At 38.3% G+C, this 17,500-nt stretch overlaps 1 protein-coding gene and 1 long non-coding RNA gene across 2 annotated transcripts in view; one reads left to right on the top strand and one right to left on the bottom strand.

Annotated features, from left to right (window-relative positions):
• Nucleotides 1-1,249: 1,249 nt before the first annotated feature.
• Nucleotides 1,250-11,456, top strand: LOC124388037. Its single transcript, XR_006926324.1, has 3 exons — nucleotides 1,250-1,934; nucleotides 10,802-10,921; nucleotides 11,139-11,456. It is a non-coding gene; the product is annotated as an uncharacterized LOC124388037 (long non-coding RNA).
• Nucleotides 11,457-11,599: 143 nt separating this feature from the next.
• The window catches only part of ccdc13 (coiled-coil domain containing 13), a 10,813-nt gene continuing 4,912 nt past the window's right edge, over nucleotides 11,600-17,500 (bottom strand). Inside the window, 7 exon segments of the mRNA XM_046852660.1 lie at nucleotides 11,600-13,217; nucleotides 13,317-13,410; nucleotides 13,487-13,629; nucleotides 13,713-13,844; nucleotides 14,923-14,997; nucleotides 15,121-15,209; nucleotides 15,329-15,526. Of these exon segments, the coding sequence (XP_046708616.1) occupies nucleotides 13,049-13,217; nucleotides 13,317-13,410; nucleotides 13,487-13,629; nucleotides 13,713-13,844; nucleotides 14,923-14,997; nucleotides 15,121-15,209; nucleotides 15,329-15,526 (900 nt within the window). The 3' untranslated portion in view covers nucleotides 11,600-13,048.

The following is a 17,500-nucleotide window of genomic DNA, read 5'->3' on the forward strand; positions in this document are numbered from 1 at the left end:
TGTTCTGAGACATTCCTCGTGATAGCACCTGTTGCCATGGTAACGATGCCAGCCATCACTCATTCCATGCTAAAGGAATAAAGAATGAAAGTGTAATTATGGTCTGGAAGCACAGCCTGGATTTTACACTCGTTTACTTCTCACTCCTTCTTTCATCTTTCTCTTCTTTTCTTCCTCCCTACTTTCTCCTGATTTTCCTCCATTATTTAACTTTTTGTCTTGTGGTTTTTGTCTTTGTGCTTTTTCCACTTTAACACACACACAAACACACACACACTAAATGTAAATCGTGTCTAACTTGGAAGGAAGTGGTTGAGTCACTGTGTAATTAAAATGGTGACCTATAAAAAAAATTAAACTAAACTTTGAGGTTGAGATAAGCTAATTACACACACACACACACACACACACACACACACACACACACACACACACACACACTAACTCACACACAGTCACACTCACACGGACAAAAATTCACACTCCATCTAAAGCATTATGATGATGCTTATTGTGTATTGAAGTGTTCATATTGTCTGAAGTGTGTGTGTGTGTGTGTGTGTGTGTGTGTGTGTGTGTTACAGATAGAGATGAGTATATAATGAGATAAAGCTCCCAATGTAGAACACAAAACTAAAGGGCACATGTGTCATTATCTAACTGCTGCAGTCTCTGTGTGTCTGTGCACTTTATACACTCTATACACACACAGACACACACACAGACACACAAACACACATACTATTTACACACATACACTACACACAGACTATATACACTCTATACATACTCTATATAGAGTGTACATATACACACTCTATAGTAACTATAAACTCTATACACACTCTATATAAACTCGATACACACTGTATATAAACTCGATACACACTGTATATAAACTCGATACACACTGTATATCAACTCTATACACACTGAATATAAACTCTATACACACTGTATATCAACTCTATACACACTGAATATAAACTCTATACACACTGAATATAAACTCTATACACACTGAATATAAACTCTATACACACTGTATATAAAATCTATACACACTCTAATCCAAGATGGCAGCCGAGCCACACCTATGTGTTGACCTCAGTGTTTGAGATCTCAAGATTTTAGTTTTTTTTTTTTTTTTTTTTTTTTGTGATGTTTTATGTCTTTTTTTATGTCTTTTAAACTCAAATGAGTATACTCTGAGAAACAGGACATTCTCTTCCATACTGGGATTATTTTAATAGCGGATAAGGCTGAATTTTGAACTTAAAACCTGGACATTGACCACCTGGTAGCCCTGTTTGCTAGCCACCACCTGGATGCCCTGCTAGCAGCCTGCTGCAACTAGCCCTGCAGCTAGTTACCACCTGCATGATCTATTGATAGCTTGCTGCTGGAATTACTGCTGCTAGCTTGCTGTCAGTAGTCCTGCTTGCTTGCTAGCCGCTTCTTGGATGCCCTGCTGCTACCCTGCTACTGGTAGCTCTGCTGCTAGCCTGCTGTTGGTAGCCTTGCTTCATAGCCTGCTGCTGGTGGATTTGTCTGCTAGCCATCACCTGGATGTTCTGTTGTTAGCCTGTTGCTGGAGCTACTACCTGGATGCCTTGCTGCTAGCTGCCCTTGCTAGCTACCACCAGGATTCTGCTACTAGCTCCACTTGCTAGCCACCTTCCAGATGCCTTGTTACTGGCCCCACTTGCTAGCCACTACTTGGATGCTCTGCTGTTTAGCCCCACTAGCTAGCCACCACCTGGATGCCCTGCTGCTAGCTTTGTTGCTGATAACCCTACTCCTAGCCTGCTACTATTAGCCTTGCTTGCGAGCTATCACCTGGAAGCTTCCCTGCTAGCCTCCATCCTATAGCCCTGACTTTTTGACTCCAAGCTACTGTTCACCCCTGTTAAGGCTGTCTTCAACTAAACCTGGTAACTTGACATCATGCATTTGTTTATACTCTTCATACTTTTACAGTCCAGCCCTATACTAGATGAATTTAATATGCCCAAAATGAGTAGTATACTGATACAGTTAATTTACGGTCATTTCTCAATTTCATTTACAAGTTATTATGAGATATACTGCCAGAAAATCAACCTGTGTAACCAAAAAAATTGTTCACAAATTAATAACACCCTGTATCTCCAGAACTTATTGTTTTTAAATGATCATTTTACTGTCTCAGATTACTCTTTTTCTCAGTTCATAGAGGACAGTGGTAATGATAAATATTACCCAGCTAAACAAAAACTACGTTGTTTGATTATGCTTTTATTGATGTTATCTGGCAATGTTCAGCCCAATCCTGGTCCTGTTCTTGGTCTTCTTAACACTTTGCAATCCTTAGCCACTCCTTCAGATTTCAAAAGCAGACATGGCCTTGGGTTTATACATTTAAACGTTAGAAGCCTAGTCCCTAAAATGGATAAGATTAGGATCCGGGCTAATACAACCAATGCTGATATCATTATTATCTCTGAAACCTGGCTTAAAAAATCTGTATCTGATGAATTTATTTCTATTGAAGGTTTTAAAGTTTATAGAACTGATCGGGTTGGCAAAGGAGGTGGGGTTGCCATATACGTGAAATCCAAGTTTTTAAGCTCGTTAACCCTGTCACTAACTAAAGCTAAACAGTTTGAAATTCTGACAGTGAAAGTGAATATTTCAAAAGACGCTGATATTACAGTAGTTGGGTGCTATAGACCTCCATCTGCTTCAAAGGATGCTTTCCAATCTATATCCGAAATATTACATAAAATTAATGACTCTGAATTTATTCTTATGGGTGATATGAATTGGGACTGGCTGTCTGGGAACTCTGATTGTTTTAAAGACTTATGTAATGACTTAAATTTAGTGCAACTTATTAATGAACCAACAAGAATAAATCCCAAAGCAGAAATAAAATCTACTCTCCTAGATCTAATCGTAACAAACTCAGTTCATAAATATACCTCAACTGCCGTATTTTGTAATGACGTCAGTGACCATTGTGTAGTCGCTTGTAAGAAATACAAAATCCCTAAGGTAAAACCACGCATGATCCTAAAAAGACATTTCAAAAGTTTTGAACAACAAGCTTTTCTGCATGATCTGTATCATAGTGAACTCAGCAGGGTGTCTTTGTTTTCGGATGCTGAAATGGCATGGGATTTTTTTCATTCAAATTTTATTTCCATTGTAAATAAATATGTACCAATCAAAAAGTTTAGGATCAGTGGTAAGGACAATCATTGGTTTTCAGACAGCCTATCAGAGCTAATCTGTTTGAGAAATAAAATGTGGGCACAAGCCAGATTTTCCGACTCTTTTGCTGATTGGACTGCATTTAGAACTGTAAGAAACAAGTGTACTTTGATGATTAGAAAGTCCAAATCTGAGTTTTTTTTTTAAGTCAACCACAGAAAACTTAAACAATCCTTTAAAGTTTTGGAAATCAATTAAATCTTTGTCGGGTGCACGTGTGACCTCAAACCTCCCAGATCAGATTCTTATTGGTTCAGATGAAATAAAAGATAAAGCAGTCATAGTCAATCAGTTTAATAAACACTTTATTCAGGCTGGATTCATATTTAATCAAACCGTAAATAAATCTGTCCCATGTCCAGCCATGTCAGCATCTGAAAATGTAAATCGGGAATTGTTTAATTTTAAACCGATTTCAGTTTCAGAAGTTCATAAAGCCCTCAAAGACATTGATCACAAAACGTCAGCAGGTACAGATAATCTGGATCCCTTTCTGTTAAAAGTGGCAGCTGATATTATTGCTGAGCCCATAGCGCATATTTTTAATTTGAGTCTTCTTTCTAATTCCATTCCTAAAAGTTGGAAGGCAGCCTATGTTCTCCCTTTACATAAAGGTGGAGACCCATCAGAATTGAATAATTACCGTCCAATATCAAAACTTTCTGTTTTGTCAAAGATCTTGGAATCATTTGTGAATGTACAGTTAAAACAGTATTTGACTGACAAAAATATTTTAAATAATTTTCAGTCAGGGTTCAGAAGTGGCCATAGCACTATCACTGCTGCTACATTAGTGACAAATGATATTATTGGGGCCTTAGATAAGAAGCAAATTTCTGCTGCATTATTTGTTGATCTTTCTAAGGCATTTGATTCGTTGATCATGGATTGTTATTGACCAAACTACGTTCAATTGGTTTAAGTGAGAAGGCTGTTGCATGGTTCCAGAATTATTTGGTAGATCGTATTCAATGTGTTTATGCTGAGGGTTATAAATCTGATTTTCTTGAGATAACTAAAGGTGTCCCTCAAGGATCAATCTTAGGACCCATTCTGTTTTCAATTTTATAAATGATTTGGATAGAGATGTTCAAGCCAAATTACATTTATACGCTGATGATACAGTGGTTTACACCCAGGCTTCCACCATTTCAGTAGCAGTGCAGGAACTTCAGACTGCATTTCAGGCATTGCAATACACATTATTGAGTCTAAAATTGGTTTTAAATACACAGAAAACAAAGTTTATGGTCTTCTCAAAAGCTCGAGCACAGCTACTCGACAATTGTGGCATTTTGTCATTAGATGGGAAATCAATTGAAAGAGTGTCTTCATACAAGTACTTGGGGATATGGATAGATGATAAGCTTTCCTTCAATGAACATATTACTGCCTTAGTTAAGAAACTTAAAGTCAAGCTCGGCTTCTATTACAGAAACAAATCTTGCTTTACTTTTAGTGCTAGGAAGAAACTTGTGGAAGCTACTTTTCTGCCTGTAATTGATTATGGAGATATATTGTACATGCATGCTGCATTTTCCATCCTCGTCATGTAGATTCAGTTTACCATGCATCATTACGATTCATAACAAATACAAAGTCCCTTACCCATCACTGCATTCTTTATGATTTAGTTGGTTGGACATCACTTAAAATTCGTAGACAACAGCACTGGTATATCTTTATTTATAAAGCTATACTTGGCAAATTTCAGTGTACCTCTGTAACCTCCTCTCTGTTTGCTCTGGTACCTATCAGCTACGCTCCTCAAAGTGGTTGCTTTTTAATGTGCCACGAGTTACAACCGAATTGGGAAAAACTGCCTTTTCTTATTTAGCACCTTGGGGGTGGAATAATCTACAAAAAGAGCTAAAGTTAGAAACCCTTATGTCCTTAAATGAATTTAAAACTACTATAAAGAGTGTTGTGATGGAGACATGTTCTTGTTTTTCTTAAGAGTCTCATTGTGTTTTATATTTTTATTTTTAATATTTTGTACTTCTTTTATTGTGAAAATGTACTTTGGTGTTTGTTATGTATGCATTTGTTGTGATTTGGCTGCTACCTTGGCCAGGTCTCTCTTGTAAAAGAGATTCTGAATCTCAATGGGACCTCCTGGTTAAATAAAGGTATAATAATAATAATAATAACACTGTATATAAACTCTATACACACCCTATATAAACTCTATGCACACCCTATATAAACTTATACACACCGTATATAAACTCTGTACACACCCTATATAAACTTATACACACTATATAAACTCTATACACACCCTATATAAACTTATACACACTCTATATAAACTTTATACACACCCTATATAAACGTATACACACTGTATATAAACTCTATACACACTGTATATAAACTCTGTACACACCCTATATAAACGTATACAGACGGTATATAAACTCTATACACACCCTATATAAACTTATACACACTCTATATAAACTTTATACACACCCTATATAAACGTATACACACTGTATATAAACTCTATACACACTGTATATAAACTCTATACACACCCTATATAAACTTATACACACTGTATATAAACTCTACACATTGTATATAAACTTATACACACTGTATATAAACTTTATACACACCCTATATAAACGTATACACACTGTATATAAACTCTATACACACCCTATATAAACTTATACACACTATATAAACTCTATACACACCTTATATAAACTTATACACACTGTATATAAACTCTATACACACCCTATATAAACTTATACACAATGTATATAAACTCTATACACACTGTATATAAACTCTATAAACACTCTGTATAAACTCTATACACACCCTATGTAAACTTATACACACTGTATATAAACTCTACACACTGTATATAGACTCTATACACACCCTATATAAAATTATACACACTGTATATAAACTCTATACACACTATATAAACTCTATACACACTGTAGATAAACTCTATATACACCCTATATAAACTTATACACACCGTATATAAATTCTATACACACCCTATATAAACTTATACACACTATATAAACTCTATACACACTCTGTATAAACTCTATACACACTGTATATAAACTCTATACACACCCTATATAAACTCTATACACACTCTATATAAACTTTATACACACCCTACATAAACATACACACTGTATATAAACTCTATACACACCCTATATAAACTTATACACACTGTATATAAACTCTATACACACCCTATATAAACCTATACACACCGTATATAAACTCTATACACACCCCAAATAAACTTATACACACTGTATATAAATTCTATACTCACTGTATATAAACTCTATACACACTCTGTATAAACTCTATACACACCCTATGTAAACTTATACACACTGTATATAAACTTATACACACTGTATATAAACTTATACACACTGTATATAAACTCTTTACACACCCTATATAAACCTATACACACCGTATATAAACTCTATACACACCCCATATAAACTTATACACACTGTATATAAACTTATACACACTGTATATAAACTCTATACACACTCTGTATAAACTCTATACACACCTATGTAAACTTATACACACTGTATATAAACTTATACACACTGTATATAAACTCTTTACACACCCTATATAAACTTATACACACTGTATATAAACTCTATACACACTCTGTATAAACTCTATACACACCTTATATAAACTTATACACACTGTATATAAACTCTACACACTGTATATAAACTCTATACACTGTATATAAACTCTATACACTATATAAACTTATACACACTGTATATAAACTCTACACACTGTATATAAACTCTATACACACTGTATAAAAACTCTATACACACTAAATATAAACTCTATACACACTGTATATAAACTCTATACACACTGTATATAAACTCTATACACACTGTATATAAACTTATACACACTGTATAAAAACTCTATACACACTGTATAAAAACTCTATACACACTGAATATAAACTCTATACACACTGTATATAAACTCTATACACACCCTATATAAACTTATACACACTGTATATAAACTTTATACACACTGTATATAAACTCTATACACACTGTATATAAACTCTATACACACTGTATATAAACTCTACACACCCTATATAAACTTATACACACTGTATATAAATTCTATACACACTATATATAAACTTATACACACTGTATATAAACTCTATACACACTCTGTATAAACTCTATACACACTATATAAACTTATACACACTGTATATAAACTTTATACACACTGTATATAAACTCTATACACACTGTATATAAACTCTATACACACCCTATGTAAACTTATACACACTGTATATAAATTCTATACACACCCTATATAAACTTATACACACTATATAAACTCTATACACACTCTGTATAAACTCTATACACACTGTATATAAACTCTATACACACTGTATATAAACTCTATACACACCTATATAAACTCTATACACACTCTATATAAACTTATACACACTATATAAACTTATACACACACTGTATATAAACTCTATACACTGTATATAAACTTATGCACACTGTATATAAACTTATACACACCTATATAAACTTATACACACTGTATATAAACTCTACACACCCTATATAAGCTTATACACACTGTATATAAACTTATACACACCCTATATAAACTTATACACACTGTATATAAATTCTATACACACCCTATATAAACTTATACACACCCTATATAAACTTATACACACTGTATATAAACTCTATACACACTGTATATAAACTCTATACACACTGTATATAAACTCTATACACACTGTATATAAACTCTATACACACTGTATATAAACTCTATACACACCCTATATAAACTTATACACACTGTATATAAACTCTATACACACCCTATATAAACTTATACACACTGTATATAAATTCTATACACACCCTATATAAACTTATACACACCCTATATAAACTTATACACACTGTATATAAACTCTATACACACTGTATATAAACTCTATACACACCCTATATAAACTTATACACACTGTATATAAACTCTATACACACTGTATATAAACTCTATACACACCCTATATAAACTTATACACACTGTATATAAACTCTACACACTGTATATAAACTCTATACACACTGTATAAAAACTCTATACACACTGAATATAAACTCTATACACACTGTATATAAACTCTATACACACTGTATATAAACTCTACACACTGTATAAAAACTCTATACACACTGTATAAAACCTCTATACACACTGAATATAAACTCTATACACACTGTATATAAACTCTATACACACTGTATATAAACTCTATGCACACCCTATATAAACTTATACACACTGTATATAAACTCTATACACACTGTATATAAACTCTATACACACTCTATATAAACTCTATACACACGCTATATAAACTCTATACACACCCTATATGAACTTATACACACTGTATATAAACTTATACACACTGTATATAAACTCTATACACACCCTATATAAACCTATACACACCGTATATAAACTCTATACACACCCTATATAAACTTATACACACTGTATATAAATTCTATACACACTGTATATAAACTCTATACACACTCTGTATAAACTCTATACACACTGTATATAAACTCTATACACACCCTATATAAACTTATACACACTGTATATAAACTCTATACACACTGTATATAAACTCTATACACACTGTATATAAACTCTATACACACACTCTATATTAACTCTATAAACACTCTATATAAACTCTATACACATACTATATAAGCTTTATAAACACTCTATACACACTCTATATAAACTTATATAAACTCTTTCTTCTTCTTCTTCTTCTTCTTCTTCTTTAGCTGCTCCCATTAGGGGGCGCCACAGCTGATCATCCGTCTCCATACCCCCTGTCCTCTACATCTGCCTCTTTCACCACAACTACCTGCATGTCTTCCTTCACCACATCTATAAACCTCCTCCTTGGTCTTCCTCTTTTCCTCCTTACTGATGTCTCCATCCTCAGCATTCTCCTACTGATATACCCCATGTCCCTCCTCTGCACATGTCCAAACCATCTCAATCTCACCTCCCTCACCTTGTCTCCAAAACGTCCTACATGCGATGTCCCTCTAATAAACTCATTTCTAAACCTGTCCATTGTCGTCACTCCCAATGAACATCTTCAGCTCTGCGACCTCCAGCTCCACCTCCTGTCTTTTACTCAATGCCACTGTCTCTAAACCATACAACATCTCAGGTCTCACCACAGTCCTATAAACTTTCCCTTTCACTCTCACAGATACTCTTCTATCACAAATCACTCCTGCGATCATTCTTCTCCACCCACTCCACCCTGCCTGCACTCTTTTCTTTACTTCTCTAACACACTCTCCATTACTTTACACTGTTGACCCCAGGTACCTGAAGTCCTCCACCTTCTCCACCTCTTCTCCCTGTAACCACACCCCTCCACTGCTCTCCCTTTCATTCACACACATGTACTCTGTCTTACTCCTACTCACTTTCATTCCTCTTCTTTCCAGCATGTACCTTCACCTCTCCAGGATCTTCTCCACCTGCTCACTACTCTCACCACAAATCACAATATTATCCACAAACATCATAGTCCAGGGAGACTCCTGTCTGACCTCGTCCTTCAACCTGTCCATCACCACTGCAAACAGGAAAGGGCTCAGAGCCAATCCTTGTTGCAGTCCAATCTTTATCTTGAACCAGTCTGTCGTTCCTACTGCACACTTCACTGCTGTCACACTGTCCTCATACATGTCCTGCACCACCTTCACATACTTCTCTGACACACCAGACTTTCTCATACAATACCACAACTCCTCTCTCCACCCTGTTGTATGCTTACTCTAAATCCACAAACACACAATGCAACTCCTTCTGACCTTTTCTATACTTCTCCATCAACATCCTCAAAGCACTATATAAACTCTCTACACACCCTGTACAAACACTATACAAACTCTATATAAACTCTACATATTCTTCACACTCTATATAAACTATATAAACTCTATATACAATCTTTATAAAGTCTATACACATTTAATTTAAACTATATACAAACTCTATATACACACTGTATAGAAATTAGAAATTTTCGTATTAGTGAAAGACAAAACAAGAAAGAAAGTAAGAAAGAAAGAACAAGAAGGAAAGAAAAAGGAAAGCTAGGAACACGCGCACACACGCGCATACTTTTTATATGTGCATGTCTACCTACCTACCTACCTACCTACCTACCTACCTACCTACCTATCTATCTATCTATCTATCTATCTATCTATCTATCTATCTATCTATCTATCTGTTCATGTGTGTGTGTGTGTGTGTTTATTTTATGTCATTATTGCATGTAAATGAGAGCAGTTGTGAATGTGTACATTATTTTTGTTGGGTTTTTTCTGACCCAGGCCTAATTTCCCCACAGCACGGCCGCTCTCGCAGCGGGTTCCATATTTACCTGGGTTCCGGTGATCCGGAGCGAGGGAATACCTCGGAGAAAAGGGATGGATAAAGAGTCCATTGAGCGGCGGAGTGACAAATCGGTGTAGGTGTTTGCGTAACGTTGTGTTGACACAAGCGTTCACTCGGCGTATAAACACGGCACACATCAATATTCATCATTTATTAAATAATCACTGACCTCTGTGTGTGTGTGTGTGTGTGTGTGTGTGTGTGTGTGTGTGTGTGTGTGTGTGCCATGATTATTTATTATCGCACTCATGTGCTTCACTAATCACTCACTTATTCGGTCTAATTCGCAGGAAGGAGGAAGAAAAAGAAGAAAGAAGAAAATAAAAGTAGGGCAGATGCAGATCTCAGGTTTTGATTAAATAGCATGTCGTTTCCATAGCAACGCCTCGTTTATGTAGACATGTACAGCGAACGCCCCACTGACTAAAAACATGTTATGATGATGATGTACAACCTGTTGGGGGGGATTTTTTTAAGTACTGCGCGGTGACAGCTTTGCTGTCGCCTGCTACCGCTGGATTTCTGCATGTAGCACAGGGCCTCTTGTTTCCTGTGTAAATAAGACTTAAATGAAGGAGTGGAGACGTGGCTGTGAACGACACGCTGCTCTACAGAAGGACACACGGCTGCTAATCAGAAGCGACGGCTGATTGCTTACGGAGGGGGAACGAAGGAGCTCGGATCACCTCTGGGCCAAAAAAACGTCACACACACACACACACACACACACACACACACACACACACAGACACACTTTGACATACAGGCAGCTTTCTGTGCAGGGCAGATGAATAAGGTCCGTTCTTTTGCAGGGTTTTTCACGCTGAAGCCTCTCAGGTTCCAGGAAGGCGAAAAAAAGCCCTTGAGGATGAGCGCAAAGTTAAATTAGGCGCAGCGGCTCTGCGGGGAAGTGAAGCTGCCCGAGCTGTTTGAGGTGGACGAGCAGGAAGGCGGAGAACCTGCGGGCTCTTTGGAGTGTGAACAGCTCGGTGAGGACGTCGCGAGCTGGCGAGAACACGAGCTCGGGGAAAACCGCGGCGTCTCGGCTGGACAGGAAAAGCCAGGATGTTTTCTTTGGGAATTTTTTTATAGGGTTTTGTTTGTGGTTCTGATTTACGGCAAACGCGAGCCAAATGCTGATGATGCGCGACGTGCGTCAGAAAAACGGCGGGCCAGAAAAGTGTAGAAAATATTTATAACATTTCAAAAATAAATATTATCTGACTGTGATTTATAGACATGGACAGATTTTTATTTTGGTTCTGTCACCAGAGTTCAGGAAAAACAAACTCGCAGTTTTTCAGTTTAACTGACACTGAAGTGAGTTCCGTAAAAGCCTCTGTCCGTTTTCCCAGCAGCTCTTATCGGCTCATGATGCCTGCCTTATCGACTTCATGTCCTGCCCTGGATCCGATCGATTAGCACACTGGGATTAGCATAGATTTAACATCATCTCGTTTAGCATTATCAGAGCCAGATCAACAAGGACCACCATCTTCTGTACTCAGAAACATGGAAGTCCATGAACCTGTTGTATGATTTAGGAGCTCTAGGGACTGAGGAGGCCATGATCAGGAGGGTGTAGAAGATCTAATCCAAGGCTCTAAGGCTAAAAACTGGGACCTGGTAGCTGGTTTAACATCTGGGAAATGGCCTCTACATATGTCCTGAGGATAAAAGATTAGGCACCTAGAGATTAAGATTAGATTGATTGCAGGAACGAATGAATCCATGATGACACATCTGGGATATGGTAGCTAAGATAAGATGGGGGTCTGTAGATTAGGATCCAAAGCCGTAGAAACTAGAATACAGTAACAAGTCCAAAATCTAGAGCCCAGCAACTATGATTTTGAGCTTGAAGACTAATATCCAATGTATGGTTAGATTGCTAGACCTAGAAGCCATGGTTTGTGACCTGCGTTTTAAGATGTTGGGTCCTGGGGTGAATCTTAAGATCTAAGAATCTAGGAATAAGCAACTATGTTCTGGGCTGGACGGCTACAACCTGGAGCCCAGAACCTCAGATCTGAGAAGAAGAGACATCTTTCTGATGCGTGCGAAGATCAACTGGTCAAAGATTTATGACTACGATCTCGAGCCTTTGAATCCTGACGACGGAAATTACAGTCAGATCCAGCTTATAGCATCTGCGTCTCAGGAGTACAGATGTATCAAATGAGAAGACTCATCAACTGTGCTACGTTTCCTGTTTTGTACTCTGTTTGTACTGCCGGAGAGCCTGAAGGAAGACCTGCTTGACCTGGCTAATCATGGTGCTATAGAGCTGCAGGTCCTCCTCTTTAGCCTTCAAGACCTGGTTTAGAGATAACCTCTGAACGTCCAGCTCCTCCTGCTGGGCAGCAAATCTACAAGCATATGAGAAGGTCAGTTTAGCTGCAGATCATTTTCAGGTAAAATGCCACTTGACAAAGCAGGAGTGATGAGAGAACGGAGTGTGTACTCACTGTAAGCTGAGTTCACTGATCTGATCGACGTTCTTCGACTCTAAATCTCTTCTGGGTGAAAGATCGTCCAGTTTCTCAGACACGTTTACGCTCCCTGCATTAAACACAAACCACGTAAACACCTAGCACCTGCCTCACACCTGGAAACACCTGTACTGCAGTGAAGTTACCTGTCCTGCTACGATTGACTTTTTGTGCTTTTTCATGATCGAGTTTCAGCCTCTCCAGACGACGCTCCAGAATCACACAGCGGCGACGCTCATCCCAAAACTTCTGCTCGACCTCGCTGAACTTTTGCATCGCCTCTGTTTCTCTGGAAGGAAACAGTGAGGTGAGTCAAGCAGATGTTTTTTGTGTGAATTCACAATGCTTCCAACATGCCTTTCTTCAGCATACCTCCTCTGTTGTACTTTAGCGAGCTCCAGCAGGCGGTCCCTTTCCACGTTAGCCGCCTGACACATCGCTTTAAACTCGGAGCACTGAAGCTGCCGAGCAGCACATGCGGAACACCAAGCCTCCGGCTGTTCTCTGGCAAAATGCACAAAACATACACAAAGTTTACTAGAAGAAAATCAAGCAGCGTCACAGAAAAGTCGCAGAAACCAATCACAAATGGTGACGTGCAATAGCTGGCAAAGGAATGTATGGACTGGTGTGAAGCTTATGAAGCTTATCTCTGGCTTCAAGAACAGCAGTGAGCAAACTAATCCAAGTAGAGATAGAGCAAATCCAGTGGTCAATATTATTGCCACGTAAGAACCTAGCAAGAACATTACAAAGATGTCACCTCTAGACAAGCTGGAATAGACGGCCTACACAAACATCAGCACGGTCAGAAAGGAGGTTCAGTGTGCTCCTCTGAACCTGGTGAAAGAAAACTGTTAGAGGCCACAGAGCCAGACTGCATCAAAGGTCTTTAATGGCTGTGTAGATCATCTCTGTGACAGTTAATCTTGGGAAAGGTGAGGTACACTCTGGAAGTAACTACAGACCATGTGCATTAGCTAACTGCATTAACACCTGATACACCACCTACTTCAAACCTAAGGTTGGCCCAATACTGGACCATAGCACTGGCCATCACCGGTCCAAGTCAGTGTAGATATACACTGATCAGAACAACATTATGAGCACCTGTTTAATATTGTGTAGAACATTAACAGCATGAACTTCTTCAGCAGTTGGATCGGACCACTAGCACCTGATTCTTGTCCCCCACAACCCTGTCGCCGGTTCACCACTGTTCCCTCCTTCTGACCACTGCAGACCAGGAACATCCCACAAGAGCTACAGTTTTGGAGATGCTCTGACCCAGTCGTCTAGACGTCACAATTTGCCAAACTCGCACAAATTCTTATGCTCGCCCATTTTTCCTTCTAACATCAACTTTGATGACAAAATGTTCACTTGCTGTCTAATAAATAAATCCACACGCTAACAGGTGCCATGATGAAGATCATCAGTGTTCTTCACTTCATACCCCACACCTTCCGTTAACCACTCATGCAGGAAAGCACTTTCAGCTCAGACCTTCTAGTCCAAACTCATCACTACTATAGAAACACCAGCAGAGGTTCAGATTGCAGAGATGATGTTAGTAACTGACCTGAGATCGGTGGTGCTTCCAGGAGACAGAGCCCGAGACGACTCGACAAGTTTGTGTCCCATTTTTGAGACCGAACTGCAAAATGACAGAGAAAACAAACCAATTCAAATAATGAAACATGGTCACTGATGTGTGTGTGTGTGTGTGTGCGTGTGTGTGTAGATTCAAGGGTTGTCCCTATAGAGAATCGTGTGAGACCTGGCAGAGTCGGGCCTCCTGTCTCCTTCCTCTTTGACCGTCAGGTAGGCATGGTTGATCTTCACCTCTGTGTGTCTGGCCTCCCGTTTCTATAGTAACACAATAGCTGTATTTTACTTTTACATTCCATTACCTATGGAAATAATTCAAAATGAAACTTCAAAGTGTGTGTATGTGTGTGTATGTGTGTGTATGTGAGTGGGTTTACAGCTAGAGTGAGCTGCTGGATCTCCCTCTCAAGCTCCTGAACCTTCTCCTCTTTCTCCGTCAGCATCAGTTTGAGCTGGTTGATCAGGTCGTTGTGTCTCTGAGCCTCCTGTATGTCGAGCTTCTGCTCGAAATCGTCACGCTTCCCTTCATTTTGACCCATACGACTCAACACGGCCTGAAGCTGAGCCTGCTGCTTCTGCACACACACACACACACACACACTTAACCCAAATACAAAAGGGCCCATCTTTGGATCAAACTAAACGTCTGCATAGTGACTATTTTATATAGATTTCCACTGCTATGATGTAATGACCAATCAGAATTCACACATTTCCACAGAGATGCTTTCAGAAATCGGATTGCTCCTGGAGCTCGAAACGTCGAATAAACAAAGCAATAGAGCACTTGGTATAGGTCATGTCATCAATCCCAGGGGAGATCCGATTACTGATCCATCAACATAGTGTTTCAACATATTCACTGTACACACACATCTTATACAACGTTACAGACAAAAGGCTGTCTCCTGCCTAGGAGTGGCAGGTTAGTGTGGCTGGAATTTAAACTCAACTCAAGACCTGCTTTCCATGGGTTGGAGTAGATCTCCTCCAGGCTTCCTTACCTACAACAGGACCTGACTTTACTAACCCCCTTGTGGCTGAATGAATCCCCACAAAATCTAGTGGAACATCTTCCCATGAGAGTGGAGCTTATTATAACAGCAAATAGAGATTAAGTGTGGAATAGTATGTTCCAATCTTATTCACAAGAAGGACAACATCGTAGGTTCAGATGTTCACCTTTTTTTGTATATTTTATTGTATTCTTTGATTCGCTCTACTTTTGAAAAGATAACACTATCGCCGTCTGGTTCCTTTTGTCACCCTTCACCTCAGACTTGCTCAAAAGATCGAGAGCTTTATTTCAGAGCGCCGCTATACATTGCTACGTTTATATTATTGCAACGATTTCAGAAGAAAGTGGTTGAGTGCTTTCTGAGGGAAGAATGAACATCATATCAGTCGGGCAATTCTTCTCTGAACGCTGGCTTTTCAGTGGCTGATTTTCAGGGGGTTTTTGGAGCAAACATTTCTATCTGCCTTTGTGCTTTGTGTTTATATCTTTTTCATGAATGCGTTTTGATGGAGAGTAAGAAGTGTTTTAGTTGTGAACAGTAATGAATGTCTCCTCCTGTTTAATCAGGTCCTCACTTCAGCTCTTCCTGTCCTCATTAGCAATGGTGTCAGGGTGAAAAGTGTACAGTCAGGAACGTATACTTTTTCCATCCTGAGGTTAAAGACCCTCATTAAAAAATATAAACCTTTTAAACAATGTTCTGTAATCAGTCTCACACACACACACACACACACACACACACACACAAAACATATTACTCAAATCGCTGTAATATGTAAAATGTAAATAAAACAGAATGTAATGATTTCCAAAATGTTATAAACATGTCAAACGTGTAACCATGAGTTAGAGAGGCGGAGTCTCTCAGAAGTAAAGATGGGCGGAGCTTCACCAATCCGTGAAACCAAATTGTGGAACAATTTTAGAATAAGGTTCCTCAACATCAAACTGTGAAGACTAAATATCTCATCATTTACAGTAATTATAATACCATCAAAAGATTCTGAGAATCTGGATTGGCCGTGATCTTCTGGCCCTCAGGCGTCACTGCATTTTAAACAGTCATGATTCTGTAATTAAATCAATGCGTGGGTTCATTCAACACCTTCAGAAATCATTGATTGTGAACACAGTTCTTCATGTCATCCACAAATGCAGGTTTAATATCTATTATGCAAAGAAGAAGCCATACTGTATAATGTACTGAGGCAAAGTGGAGAACTGTTCTGTGTTCAGATGAATAAAAATTGTGGATTTCTTTTTGAAAATCATGGACACCACATCCTCCAGACTAAAGAGGAGTGGGACCATCTGACTTATCGTCAGAACTCAGTTCAAAAGCCGTATCTCTGGTGGTATGGTGGTGCATTTGAAAGGTTTCATCAATACTGAATGCTATATACAGGTTTTAGAGCAACAAATGCTTCCATCCAGAAAACGTCTTTTTTAGGGAGGGTCTTGTGTATTTGAGCAAGATGATGCTAACTGCATACTGCATTCATTACAACAGCATGACTTCAGAGTAGAAGAG

The sequence above is a fragment of the Silurus meridionalis genome, chromosome 6 (genome assembly GCF_014805685.1).
Source record: "Silurus meridionalis isolate SWU-2019-XX chromosome 6, ASM1480568v1, whole genome shotgun sequence".
Classification (NCBI taxonomy): domain Eukaryota; kingdom Metazoa; phylum Chordata; class Actinopteri; order Siluriformes; family Siluridae; genus Silurus; species Silurus meridionalis.